Source organism: Oculina patagonica, chromosome 1 (assembly GCF_052425735.1).
Source record: "Oculina patagonica isolate OP01 chromosome 1, crgOcupat, whole genome shotgun sequence".
Taxonomy (NCBI): domain Eukaryota; kingdom Metazoa; phylum Cnidaria; class Anthozoa; order Scleractinia; family Oculinidae; genus Oculina; species Oculina patagonica.
In genome coordinates this window covers 44731082-44745607 of record NC_135758.1, presented here as the reverse complement: position 1 = coordinate 44745607, position 14526 = coordinate 44731082, and the positions used below count along the sequence as shown (strand labels likewise).

At 39.1% G+C, this 14526-nt stretch overlaps 2 protein-coding genes across 2 annotated transcripts in view; one reads left to right on the top strand and one right to left on the bottom strand.

Annotated features, from left to right (window-relative positions):
- Window positions 1-770: 770 nt before the first annotated feature.
- LOC144647272 (exonuclease 1-like) lies at window positions 771-1583 on the bottom strand. Its single transcript, XM_078507059.1, has 3 exons — window positions 1323-1583; window positions 1082-1201; window positions 771-891 (listed from the first exon to the last, which is right to left on the bottom strand). Exons 1-3 carry the CDS (start codon window positions 1472-1474, stop codon window positions 771-773), a joined length of 393 nt encoding a protein of 130 aa, XP_078363185.1. The 5' UTR covers window positions 1475-1583.
- An 836-nt stretch (window positions 1584-2419) lies between these two features.
- LOC144633100 (uncharacterized) overlaps window positions 2420-14526 on the top strand; it is a 57251-nt gene continuing 45144 nt past the window's right edge. Inside the window, exons 1-14 of the mRNA XM_078491894.1 lie at window positions 2420-2556; window positions 3793-3853; window positions 4231-4422; window positions 4922-5089; window positions 5888-6004; window positions 6298-6400; window positions 7181-7803; window positions 8188-8380; window positions 9230-9528; window positions 11346-11483; window positions 12291-12464; window positions 12830-12997; window positions 13288-13455; window positions 14176-14361. Coding sequence (XP_078348020.1) covers window positions 2503-2556; window positions 3793-3853; window positions 4231-4422; window positions 4922-5089; window positions 5888-6004; window positions 6298-6400; window positions 7181-7803; window positions 8188-8380; window positions 9230-9528; window positions 11346-11483; window positions 12291-12464; window positions 12830-12997; window positions 13288-13455; window positions 14176-14361 — 2644 coding nt within the window. The 5' untranslated portion in view covers window positions 2420-2502. The remainder of the gene's footprint in view (window positions 2557-3792; window positions 3854-4230; window positions 4423-4921; window positions 5090-5887; window positions 6005-6297; window positions 6401-7180; window positions 7804-8187; window positions 8381-9229; window positions 9529-11345; window positions 11484-12290; window positions 12465-12829; window positions 12998-13287; window positions 13456-14175; window positions 14362-14526) is intronic.

Here is a 14526-nt window from a genome sequence, read left to right as displayed (position 1 = left end):
ACGAAAGAACAGATAGGTATTTCAGCTCTAACAAATAGTTTGGAGATTTTTGCGACGTTATTACAAGAGATTTCATTGTACTTCGTCAAGTCACAAATCATAGGCACTCTTTCTCTCAATCTGACTGGCCCAACTTGGTGTACATCTCGATCTTTTCCTTTCAGCTTGCAAACACTATAACGATTCCATTCGGCACTCGTTATCAAATATCGTAAAATTCCGGTTATAAGCCCCCCCCCGCTTATAAGCCCCCCCCGGTTATAGGCCCGTCTACTTGGAACAAAAAAATACATGCGATAATAAACCCCCCTCCCCCCCCCCCAGATATAAGCCCCCCTCTGCCGGATAACAGTCTGAACAAGGCTAAATGTTACTTTATTATGCTTTTTTAACTAAACGTATTTTGATCAACACTCGTTGGCTCGTTTCGGAACGTTTTTTATTCCGCTTATAAGCCCTCCCGGATATAAGGCCCTCCACTTATAAGCCCACTCAAAAACCCTTATGAACTTGTATAAGCCCAGGGCTTATAACCGGAATTTTACGGTATAGCGTCCAATCAATCAAACGCTCCCGATTTGACGGTGGTTTTGTAATAAGCATTCGGAAATAAAAACTTTCACTACATGTTCTTTTCTTCTAAAATTAGTAGTCAGGGAACTAAGTAACACTTGGTAAATCACATCCGACTGGCCATCAGTGAGGCGTCAGAACCTGGGTTCGAAACTTGCTTAGGACAATTTCATTTGTTTTTTACCTTATTAGTATTTTTAAATGACTTGCGCGAAACATGTCCCCCGCCCCCAGGCCTGACCTTTCGCTTTCCACGCCTGTTCCCTTTTGCCCTCTCTTTCCAACAATCTACTTTTCTCTGGAAGTTCTTCTCGTTTTCTGAAATTTTTGGAAAATCAAAGGTAAATTTAACTTACTAGGCTTAAAATATGCAGGAAACCGAAGTGCGAAATTAAATAGTGCAACACCCTGGTGGATATCTACTAAAATGCTTTCATTTCTAAACTTATCTATCCCAGAATGAAAACTTAATACACGTTCTTAGGCATTACAGCTTTTAAAAGTTTACCTTTTACGTTGTTCTTGCTCGTCAGCCTTTGCAGGAAGGGGAAAACCGTCAAACACTACAAATGGTTTCACACCACGTCGAAGGAGAAGTCCCAAATACCCATTACAGATTCCAAGATAACTAAGATTTCGAAAAACAAAAATGGAATGTTAATCGTTGTAAGAAATCGGATCGACTAAGGGAAAAATGTTTATAAGCACAAAAGACAAGTTAAATTTGTGATATCTTGAAATTATCTCACCTTTCTTGTCGACCAGTTCGCTGAACGCTTACAGTTAAAGCCTTGTGGAGCCAACAAGAAGCGTCTACGGCGGCCGTTTTGCCTTTGTAATCGCCTATGAAAGCGTCTTTGGTAGCCTCTTTTAAAAACGGTAAAAGAGTATTTATACCCATATTAAAAATGGCATAAATTTCAGGGGTTTCCCAAAAACTCTCAATGCGCTAACTTATGCAGAGATGTTCACGCTCCGACGGTCATATGGAAATGAGCATAATACGACCGTTGACCCATCATGCACCGCAATCGTAGGGCGCACACCACCTGCCCCGCCCCTATGGGGCCAGAGTAATAATACCCGAGACCCGAATGGAATCGTTGTAGTGTTTGTAGAATAATTTCTGGCAAGTGAGGTTAACAACTGAATTTGCTCAGTTTCATTATAGCTGAAATTATCCCACACGTATTCCAATCGTTCCTGTTATTCCTTGCAGTTTTGAGACCTAGTAAACAAAGCTGAGTCCAGCACAGCACCCCTACCTAGGTATGAACAAATATGGACTCGCTTGGCAGACGATTCACTTGCTTGGATGACCACCTTTATTAAAAAAAAAAACATCGGCCAAGGAGTAAATATGCTCAAGAAACACTATATAATTCACTATATCTCCAATTTTTCTTTTCCAAATTAAAAGTAACAGCGAATTGGAAGCCATCCAACTCAAACTAACGTAGAGCCATTCATTGATAACACATGGAACAATTTTTCATCTTCAACGTAAATTCCTGACCGCCGTTTGGCTATTTTAGATGATAATTCCGAAAAATTCTCTATGTTTAGAAGGAATTCTGTCAAGAAGAGGAATTTGAGGTGAAAGAGAACAGCATGGAAAAACTGTTCGTTTTCAGACACCGGAAGACAATTGATTCTTTTTCATTTCATTGCAGGCGTCTAAGAATTTGACCTTTCTTTCCGTTAAAGCGGCAGTTCAATCAGATCATTGTCAGAGTGTACGTGTTCGCATTCAATTGTTTTTATTATTCCTGGCAAATGAGCAAATTATTAACATTAGCTCAGACGGATTAAATAGACGACATTAGAGAGAAAAAAAAAAACAGCCGATCTGAATTCCCAATCGGTAACACTTGGCATGCCACTAGTGTCAGTGTGGAAGATCTGAGAGCAGGAATACATTAAGAATTAATGTACCATTTAGTAGTACATTCAAGGTCGAAGATGTCCTTAGCTTTCTGTAAGGTATGTTCAGGGTTTTTACGGCTGCAAAACTGATAACGATCGAACTGTATTGGCCTTCTGAGTTAAGTGATATAAATACGAAGCTGGCGTTTGTTCTCCAGCGTGAAGTGACCTATTTGATCTATTGAGCGCATAACAAACTACAAATTATACCTTTTATTATTGTCAAAACCAACGAAAAACGACATAAGCACCGTTCGGAATATACGGTTCACGTTAATCTTAAGCAAGATTACAGTGCGTCGTAAACGATGTCCGTTTTTTTTTTTGAAAACTATACACTTTTCCCTGGTTTGCTAATGTACGATCATTAATTTTATTTTCCCAAGTTTGCAGTAACCATTGTTTTCGGGAAGGGGAAAGAGGAAGTGACATGTCATTAAACAGATATGCTTATAGTATGCCCACGGGCGCGCATTGGCAAAACGCGGAAAAGGTTAAGGCGATCTACATAATAACTTTCTTATAACTCTCACAGCCTGGTTCCGTGCTTAGAGAATACTGCATTCGGTCTTTCATGTACGCAGACCTCCCTCCGCTCGATCCTGACCTTATCAAAAATACCTCTGGCGGTATTCACTCAGCACAGCCCTGACACTCGGTTACTAAGCAGTAAATTCTGATGATGCCAAAAAAAAATGTCATAAGACACTGATACACGCTAGTCGGAAAACAATAACGTATTTCAACACACACGGTAAAATGATCCACCTCTCCTGAGCCAGAGAAGACTCTTAGAGAGCTATAGAACTAAAACGATGTGTGTGATTTTTGTGGTCATGCAATTAGCATCGAGCAACAATGCGCTACCTACAATCAGTGACGAAAGTTGTCGGCATACCCACCCCCATTCCCCCATGCAATGTTGCCAAGGCGATGCGCCCGAAGTCCTTGTGCACTACGTTTGAGAGGTGGGGCGGGAGGGAGAAGACCAGCTGCTATTTACATAGTATGACAAGAAGTTGCTGGAACCAGGGACCTCCGAATAAAACCAATCGGCTTCTCTGCATGCCTTCGCTAAATTAATTACGCTGCTATGTGATATCAACGCATAGTGATTTTACTATTAAATTTAGTTAATTTATTTTGGAATGTGTATAAAGAAAAAAATGGCACTGACGTGTACTTTAGTTAGTCTCGGTGGAATTTTTTCTTTTTTTTTAGTTATTCGCCGGTGGTAACATCTTTTACGCCAGTCCAGAAGAATTATGTATATGTTTTCTTTTTGCCTTCCAGGCCACGATGTGTATATTTGCCGTTACGTGGATATTTTCGAGTCAAAATACTGACGGTGCAAGTGAGTTTAATTAATTTTTTTTTTCTAGTAAAGAAAAAAAAAAAAAGCGTATATGTACGACGTGTTTTTTATGTTGTTACGAGGACTGATTACCTACTTATAGTCTCATGGAGATAAATTTTAAGATTTCAAATCCTTCTTAAGATGAAACTTTAACTTTAGTGAAAAACCGTGACTATTAACGGTTAGAAAGCCTTGAATGAAGAAATTTCGATAATATGTCATAAGAAATATAACCTGGCTATACAGGAACCGGTCTTTAGATACTCAGCATAAATACAATCAGTTCAACATACCGTAGGGTCGGTATGCTCGATTATGTAATAGCACTAACCTTTCCATTCGGGGACTGCGTTGTAATTCGTATTTTATTGCAGGAACTGATAGAAGATGCAGCAATTTGCTGCGAAGACTTCTGAAGGACCCACCAAGTAATACCAAGATTGCTATCAACATTGGCCTTTCTAAGGCAAGATATCTCTGTCATGAAGGATTTAAGCTGGTTGGCCAGGAGGTGCGAACTTGTAGAAGAGGAAAGTGGACAGAAAATAAAGAGCCCAAGTGTATGAGTAAGTTCACATGAGGCCTTTAATTATATGCCACATTAATGCACAGAATTAAAAATAAAAAGAAACAAAAAGGTACGTTTAACGTAATGATAGATTCAGAACAGTGTTAGCCTCCTAATCTGACCACCAAAACTCGTTCGTGTTAACGGGGTACGGGTGGGATTTAGAAGGGAAGGAAGTTACTCGGTACGCTTTCTTACCTTGGCTAAGGGCCAAGTCTACCGTAGTTAATGCTGATCAATTGGCTAGCAGGTAATAGCGAGTTATCTTCGAGGTCGTTTCGTGCTGCGATAAACAAAACTTTTCAGTTTCATAGGATTTAGATTGAGTGACGGTGTACAGCGGTAGAAACCTGCACTTACATTATATTTGTAAAGCTTAGCAACAAGTTATTTTAACTTGAACGTTTAATTAGTTCTGGAACTCAGGGTACATGTATTATTTAAGGAATGGAAAGCACACACTTGTGTTTCTATTTTTGTTGTGTTCTCTAAATCAGGACCTTGCGGCAAACCAGAGGATATTCCACACTCCAAAGTTGTTGGCTTAAGTTTTAATTTTAACGACCAGTTAAGGTACATATGTGTAGAAGGCTACACGCTTAATGGGCCCAGACTGAGAACATGTGGTGAGGATGGAGAGTGGTCCGAGGCTCCTACATGCGAAGGTAAGCAAGATCATTTGATTTGTCTGAAAACCCTTAGTAGAAAAACTTCGTTATTGGTTTGTGACACTTCCGTCGGCGGTTGTGTTTTTGTTTTGCATGTTGGTCCATTTGTCACTGTTTGTATCGTTTAAAAGTAGGCCGGAAATGAACGTGGAGTGATTGATGCATCCACTACGATGCAGCAGTAATGTCAATTTTTGTTTTTGCGTAAATCCACGTCTCCATCGAATAAGTGATTCGGTAAAACTCAACCTTAGATGTGCTTTCTAATTCATTCTTTCACTGTAGCGTAGGAGGGGAAGGGGGGCGGGGGTAAATGGAATCCACTTAGGGTTAGAATGACCCTAAGTGTTTTGTTCTGATAAGACACATTTGCATTTAGTAGATATTCCTCAGCTTTCTCTGCAGGATAAAATGTTTTTTGTTAAGTATAACGTCATGACGTAATCAGACGTCTTAAATCTGCCATCTTAGTTTCGCTATCTTGGATCTCACCTTTTTGCTCACGCCGATAGACAGAAAATAACGTAGATTAATGCAACACTTATATGACAATGCAATGTAACAATGTAACAATTCTGTACTGCTGAACAAAAACTAAAAAATAATACGATCAAAAGGAAGAATTGTGTCGGATATTGAACCACGCTGAATGAAATAACAGTTTACTGCTAGATCACATTAATTATTACATTGTTATATAAGAAGAAAACCACATTGCGAAAGTGATCGTGAATAATGTAGACAAAATTTCTCACAATATCAGCTAAGCTAATATATGTGCATTTTTTGTCATAGAGAGAGTTCCCTGTGGCCAGAGAATTGTAGATATAAGAAGTAGAATAGTTAGAGGGGAAATTTCTGAAAAAGGAATGTGGCCTTGGCAGATTGGACTATACAGGCTTAACAAAAACGGTTAGTTGATCAATTTTGCCTTCCTACGCACTTTTTTTAGAATTGGTTCAATAATGTTTCCTTTCCGTTTTAGTTATTAGCACTACAAGCTGTCGTTGTCATGTAGTCTATTCCCGTCGATTTATGACCAAACGGTCATAAACCGACGGGAAATAAACTCGATCCACATCTAACAGAACGGACTGGAACGGTTTTTATATTCTGAAGCTCCTTATTCTCAAAGCCTTCAGAGTTTCAAGCTCATGCTGTAATTTGAAATGATTATAACAATTCACCTTTTTTTTAATTTTCAGTTCCTCGATTTATTTGTGGTGGTTCTTTACTGTCTCGTCAGTGGGTTTTAACTGCAGCTCACTGTTTCTACGATAGCCGACTGTTCATTGGGAATGCAAATCTGTAAGTGCAAGGTTAAAACACAACAACTCCCAGATGTTTTAACAGATTCACTCTTTAGAATGAACCGAGAGTGCTGAACTGGATCATAAAGGCCAAAAATTTTAACGGCAAAGACAGTTTCACTGAACAAACTAGGTCGAAAGAAATGATATACAAACAGTGGTAACAAACATTGCACATGGACAACGCAAGGTTTGAATTGACTTACATTTTGTATGCTACAGCTCGAGTTGCACAGTGTCTGTTATAGGTGGGGTGTCCTACAGGAATTGAAAATCCCCTTAAGTACAAGGTTAGCTAAGGTTGCACGCCATACTGATCAGAGTAGGCCTAAATTCATGTTTTGACTTTCTGAACGAGACTATATTTTTGTCCCGCGGGCTAATCGTTGTATATTAACAAGAATTTATGATTACATATTTTGATGTATTAAAGTTTGCGTGTTCTCGTTTTTTGCCTAGAAAATGCTTTTTTAAATGTTTTTTTTTGCCATCTTTTTAAACACCTTTCCATTTTTTTATAGAAAGTTACTTGCTCGGGTTATGCGCTGATAGACGAACCCTATTTGAACTAATCATAAAGCTATTAATGCAATAACAGTAACCTAGTAAACCTAGACCGTGTATTCACTATGCCTTTAGCCACAGTGTGAACCAATCAGAAAGCTAGAAATGCAATGACCGTGGAATATAAATAATGTATGTTACCACCGTGCTTCATAAATTTATTTAATTCGTTTTGTCTTTAATATTACCCTTGTTTACGTACACTTATGTTCAGTTACCTAATCAAAGCTGGCGACCACAACCTGTCTATAAACGAAACTTCCCAACAAGAAGTTGTTCCTGAGAAGATTTTCGTTCATCCTCGATTTAAACCAACGGGGTTGCCGTTTTATGACGGTGACATAGCTCTCGTGAAACTCAGCCAGAAAGTGACACTTACTACTGAGTTTGTTCGAGCAGTGTGCCTTCCGAAAAAGGACGAGGGGGATCTGGCAACTCCTGAAACAAAAGGTACAGTGGCAGGATGGGGAGTAACACGAGCTTTAGAGCGTCACGAGCGTCCCAGTTTAAGTGACCTCTCCAAAGTTCTTCGTCATGCTACCTTCACGATTCAAAGTGACCAGCTGTGCTTAAATAAGTCAGGTATCTCATTTAACTCAACGACAGCGTTTTGCGCTGGGGACGGAAAAGGAGGAAAAGAAGGAAGCGACGCTTGTGTGGGAGATAGCGGGGGAGCTTTTGTTCGAGAAGGCAGTGATTCTAAATGGGTCGCCATTGGTGTTGTCAGCTGGGGAAATGGGTGCGCACAAAAAGATCAGTATGGATATTACACCAGGGTGTATCCATTCCTTGACTGGATTGAAAAGACTATGGATAAACGGCCTAAAACAAAAAGCAGTAAGTTGATTACTTCGACAGGTTAACTAGGTATGTGAATGATTTGTATGTGAACTGCAGATGTAGATTTAAGTAAGAATCGATTTTCAGAGGTCCATGTAGATGTAACTTCTGATTCGTTTTCCAAACAGTATATGCTCACTTGCAACCACTTCGTGCTTCATGTAATGTCTTAAAAGACTATATTGGTAATTATATGGCTTCCAGAACCTTTCTTCTATAGTGCCTCTCACCCTTCGTCGTCAACCCCTCGTATGCAGACATCTTCCGTAGACATTTCAGCAAGATTTGATTATAATTATAATGAGGTTCAGTTTCGATTTTGCTTCGTTTGTCCTGCCCTTTCCTTATTAAAATTGTAACGCTAAGTACCTGTTTCTACAGTTGTCGAACCTAAAAACAGATGTAGCAGTAAAACTGGAAGACAACAAATAAGAAAAGGGATCGACTTAAACGAGGATTGTGGACTGGATCTAGTGTTTGTTTTTGATGCCTCCGTCAGTATTAACAGATACTATTTGCAGACTAGTTTGGAATTTGCAAAAGAACTTCTTGGAATCATTGGGGCAAGTAAAAGGTATTAGTTAGAAGTATATTAAAAAAAAATCACTCTAACTTTTAGAAACTCCAACAGGGCAACAACGAATCAGATGATTAAGTTGTTCACACGCGATCCACTTCAGAAGCATGTTGTTTTCATCTCGGGAGGGGGGGGGGGTACTCCGATGTATGACCAATATAGGTACATGTACATGATGTGCCGCTGTGAGGGGTATGGTTTCAAGCAGTTTAGTCTGGAAAGGGTTATGAAAATCAGAGAGTTTTGGTCAAGAATAGGGTATCCTTTGCCGTAAAACTGATCAGTGTTATGAAGAATTAAGTCCAGAATAGGAATAGAAACTTCAACAGGGCAACAACGAATCAGATGATTAAGTTGTTCACACGCGATCCACTTCAGAAGCATGTTGTTTTCATCTCGGGGGGGGGGGGGGGGGGTACTCCGATGTATGACCAATATAGGTACATGTACATGATGTGCCGCTGTGAGGGGTATGGTTTCAAGCAGTTTAGTCTGGAAAGGGTTATGAAAATCAGAGAGTTTTGGTCAAGAATAGGGTATCCTTTGCCGTAAAACTGATCAGTGTTATGAAGAATTAAGTCCAGAATAGGAATAGAAACTTTGGAAGAGCTGAAAAGGCTTTCCTAGACGTAAATAAAATCACCGCGGCAACGTTGTTGACAGATGGTTTTTCATTAAAAATACTTATAGTGCAATTCTGGTAAATAAAGTCTAGGATAGGGTTGGGATTTTCGGTGTCTAGTATAGTATAAGGTTGCAAAATCAGATGAACATGGTGTGGTATAGGGACTCATATATGTATCAGACATATATGTATAAAAAGTCATTTTTACATCTTTATTTTAGGGCCGGTGGAACACAAGTAGCAGCTGTGACGGAAGCTAAGCTCGAATTCAACTTAGGAGATAATAAAGTGGATACTATCGATAAAGCCATCAAAGCTATTGACAATATAATGTACGTCGGCTGGGTTTCTTCCTACATTCGTGCAATTAAAGTTGTAAAGAATAAAGTAGCTCCAAATGCTCGTAACGATAGCCACCAGGTGATGATTTTTATCACAGACGGATTGGACCTCAGTGGATCCCTGAGAAGAGAAGCAATGTATCTCCGCGATGAGAAAAACTTTGAAGTGTACGCGATTGGTAAGATTTGATAGTTATTCATTATGGAACTAGCTTGTTGTTTCTGCTCTCCAAAGATTTCTTTGTTTCAAATGCTTTTTAACAATTGGTTCATGCTTTAGCGTGCTCCATCGAGTTATGGAGCACGCGGGAAGTTTGGAGAGCACGAAAGAAGCGTAAGAGTTGCCCGAGGCGATAGCCGAGGGCAACTCTAGCTCCTTGAGTGCTCTCCAAACTTCCCAAGTGCTCCATAACTCGATGGAGCACAGCTAAAAGCATGAACCAATTGTTTTATAACATTGCCGGTGGAATTGTGCATAAAAACCGGCCGCGGGAAAAAAACTGTGTTTATTGTGTGCAGTGTAAGAACATAAACTTAGCGGTCGAGCAATAAATTACACATGTACAAGTTTACACGATTGGAGCAGTTTGTGTCAAATGGCTGATAAATTGACTAAGTTTATATGGTGGCAGAGCGAAGAAAAAAAGGCAAAAACAGCAAATACTGCTGTTGATTCTGAGACAAGTTTTCGCTGAATTAAAATTAAAATGTTTACTCCCGCGTAGAAGAAAATTAAAACAAAACAACCTCGAACAGCCGAACAGATTCCAAGGGTTAAAAGAGTCAAAGAATTCGGTTCCATGCTTAGTTTTAAGTATTTTTGTGGACCGATTTGATTTGTAATTGATGTAAATAAACATTTTTGAAAACGGTAGTTGAATGAAGCGCCCGATGAAGTTAATTTTTCCCGAGCGGCAAAATCACAACAGAGCCGTAGACGCTTTGGTGTAATGCTCAAAACGCGAAAACTTTCGTCAGGCAGCTAGTTTTTAGTGCCATCGTGCTGTTGTCATTCATGGTTGGCCCATTCTTCCACGTTAGGGCAGTGAAAAAAATGATTTTCGTCCTTCGAGACTCGCACGTTAGTTGTTGTTGTTTGAATAAAGGAAAGCACACAAACAACTTTGACAGCAAAATCGAATTTATTTTCTCTTTCGCTCTCCGTCTCGTAATAAGAAACAGCTAACCTTGTACCTCGTATCCTTGGCAAAATATTGAAAGGATTCACTTTTCATATTCCGAAGATAATATGTCATCGCTTTAGCAAAACACCCGCAGCGTATGAGCTTTACTCAGTGAGATTTTCGCTCGTCGATTACGTCATCAGCGTGCTCCATCGGGATTTTGAGCACGCTTACGTATACTGAATTTGATTGCGCGGCTCTGCTAGCTATGTTATAATGCACTTTTTCTTATGTTACCATAGTTACTCGAAAACGTCGGTGTCTGTGAGAGCTTCAAGTCAACAATAAACTTCAAACCTGGCTGAGTTTCAAATAGAACCCTTTGATTCATCATAAAATTAATATTCAGTGCTTACTTCCTTACTTACTTACTTATCCTCATCGGGCCCATGAGGACTCTTGAACCCGGCCAGAAAACTGCGCCATCCATCCCGGTCCGCCGCCGATGCGACAGCAGCCCCCCACGAACACCAACCCAGCCGGTTTCTTTCTGTCTCCACGGTTCTTCTCCACGTTTCTCTTGGCCGGCCTCGCCTCCTTTTACCTTCAGGTGCCCACGTTAGTGCAGTCCTCGAGATATTGGCTGGACTTGTCCGCAATACGTGCCCTATCCATCTCCATCTTCTCACTCGTATGAGGACTGATACCGGTGTACTCCCTGTTGCTTCATACAGCTCTTCGTTGCTCAGCTGGTTGGGCCAGAATCTCCTCAGCACCCTTCTCAGGCATGTGCGGTGAAACCCTGTAGTAATTAAATAATGTCAAGTGGTAAAACGTCTTTTATACATCTTTTTACCTTTTTATTCTTAAAGGTGTTGGAAGGAACATTAATACACGTACTCTGATGAGCATAGCGACGTCTAACCAATATCATAATCACGTGATATCTGTTAGAAAATACAGAAATCTCCAAGAGGCCGTTAGAAGAGTAGTGGTAACGGAGGCACATGGTAGGTCAAGATGATCGCTTTTTAACGACCAAGTCCTTGGTGATTTTTCTTGTTTTTTTTTTTGTACATCGAGTTGACATCTGTGAAGGTGACCTTGATATATGCGAAATCCTAAAATCATAAAGACGAAGAATAAATAGAGAAAATGTTATTGATCGTCATCGATAATCGATGAAACATAAAAATCAGGTTGGAAGTTTACGCTAACGACTGGTCACTGGTTTGTATTTTGGCTCGTTTTTGGTTGTGACAGCTTTATTTTAACTCAAATAGATTTGTCATAGCTTAGGTCGATTCCCTTGGCAAAACTATATTGGTATAAAACTTCTTGTAATCAAAAGCAGGTTTTCGGACTGTCATCCTTTGTTGGACTTTTAAGGTAATAGACGCAAGAATAACATTATGATTTTCGTATCGCCGCCATCTTATACCTGCTATATTGAATGTCTCGATTTTTCAAAACTTCTCCAAAAGTAACCGAAACTAATGAAAAGATGCCGAATGATCTTAAAATGTAAATTGTTTGCACAGAAAATGAATAATACTCAATTATATAATATAAAAACATAACCTGGCTAGTTATCTGCTGATCTTGGCGTCATATGATGTCCAACAATGTAATAAAATCCGCCATTTTTAACTTCACTGTACTGTCATGTCGCAAACGAGAACATAAATTTTTTCAAAATTATTTTAAAACAGAATCAAATAATAATGATAAGTTGAAAGATAATCATAAGAAGAAAGCGAGCTATACCCGAAAATCGAACTTGGGCTAATTTGCATCTAACATTTATAATTCCCCAGTACAAGCTTCCTGTCAAACTCCTGGTGGCATAGCTAATGGAAAAAAGCTTGGTACCGATTATAGCCACAACAAAACAGTTAGGTATGAATGCGATGCAGAATATACTCTTGAAGGTGAGAAGCAATTGACATGTGACAATGGAAAATGGAATTATGATCCCCCAAAATGCAGAGGTAATTTCAATAACTTTCCCTTGTTAGTTGTCCAAAAAAATTGTGGCCCCCTGTAGCCCCTTGTTTTACCCTCGAAAATAATTGAGAAAGTATTCAGCGATAAAGAGGTTTTAGCGTTTCAAATGAATTCATTATTAAAAAACCTCTTCTTTTAACTATTTTACGAAGTCAGTGTCAAACCCCTTTATATATATAACGATGTTATTACCTATAAGCAAGCAAAGTTTCATCTAAACCTTTATTTTTTCACTCCATAGGCAAGAACTCCTTAACTTGTGGATAAGTTTTATAAAAATCAAAATCAAAATTAAATTAGGGAATCTAGGTGCTTTTTAAAAATAATTAAATTTAAAGTTTTCTTTTAGCACCATGCAACAACCCAGGGTCTCCAATAAATGGAACAATACAGGGAGACAACTTCAGGCACAACTCGTCGGTGACCTTTGCATGTGATCGGCATTATCAACGTAATGGCAGTGAACGAATAAAGTGCAACGATGGTTCTTGGAATGGCTCCGTGCCTGTTTGTATCGGTGAGTATCGATTACAATTGTACAACGTCTGAATCAATAAAGCGTGTTTTAGGAGATCCCTGGTGTACTATGGCGTACAATATCCCCGGCCAGGGTAATATTGGCTCTTGTCCCGGCTTGAAAAATTTCAACCACGAGATCACTACAAAAACGAATCCTTATTTCACAAATACGATTAGTAAAAAACCCGTAAGAAAAAATGATTTCGCTTGTTTTGCACTTTTATTTATTGTTGCCGCGTTTATTTTGTAATTCCTATTTCTTTATTTATCATGTTCTTGTCAACACAGCCGTGTGTCCAGATCCCGGTGTACCAGCTAATGGCCAACGCCTACACAGCAACTTTCAGGATGGGAAAACAGTTATGTTCAGTTGTAATAGAGATCATGACTTAGTGGGAAATGAAACAATTCGGTGTAATGGTGGAGTGTGGAGTAGTGACGCACCCGAATGCAAAGGTAATGTACATGTTATAAAACTGAGTAAAAATAACTGTTTAGATTAGAACATTGCTCGACATTTAGACTATTTATTTGAAGAATAACAATCTACCCTCCCCATTTGTGATGTAATGGGCCACTTCTTTCTGTTATTGCTATTTGGAAATGCAACTGAAAATACTGTGGTTGATCAGGTATTGTCAAAACCTTATCTAAGACAGGAGGTGACGCTGAATAAAAAGATTTGAAAGAAAAACGTTTTGATCACTTAAGAGACCTTCTTTAGTTAGAATGTTAAAAAACAGAAGGTGCTGAACTAAACGGTCTATGAAGTTATCAATCGATTGCGATAAATTTGTAGAAACTCCACGTGAACTGAGTTCTTCTCTTGAGTGAGGTACCACGTTACCAGAAACAATATATTTACTTGCAGGACTGAAACGTGCAAAATTTTCACGTTTACAAAATTGGAGTGAAATAAAAGATATGGCACAATAAGTTCATTGTTTTCATGTTCATTGTTTTTATTTGTTGCTTAGGGTAACGTATGGTATTGCCGTAAGCTAACCGCAAGCAAATCGTTAAACTAATGGCAATTCATCATCCCGCCATTCCGCCGAATAGGGTCACCCGTTTTTTTTAGGGTTTTTGCATTTTTTCTGTAGTATTTCAATATTTCAATTGGCCATCCTTGGGAGTAAAACTGTTCGAAAAGCGTAATATGTTTGTATTTTATAGGTCGATGTATTATCGATGGTAACCCCGGCAATGGATACACACCAAATCAGCACTTAAGCAGAGGTGCAAGCCTAAAACATGGTAGCAATATAGAGTACGCTTGTAATCTGACGTACACTTTGGTTGGCTCCAATGTTCGTTATTGCGACAATGGGTCATGGAATACAAGCCTTCCTACCTGCAAGGGTGGGTATTTTATTGACGTAAAAATGGGACTTAAATTTTGGAAACGATTGATTTTCCCATTTTGTCAAAAAATTTCCAAAACTGACTTAACATGTCAAAGTATGGTTATCATGGCAACATCGAATTCGAAAAATAAAGACATGTCATACTCATTTCTCCAAATAT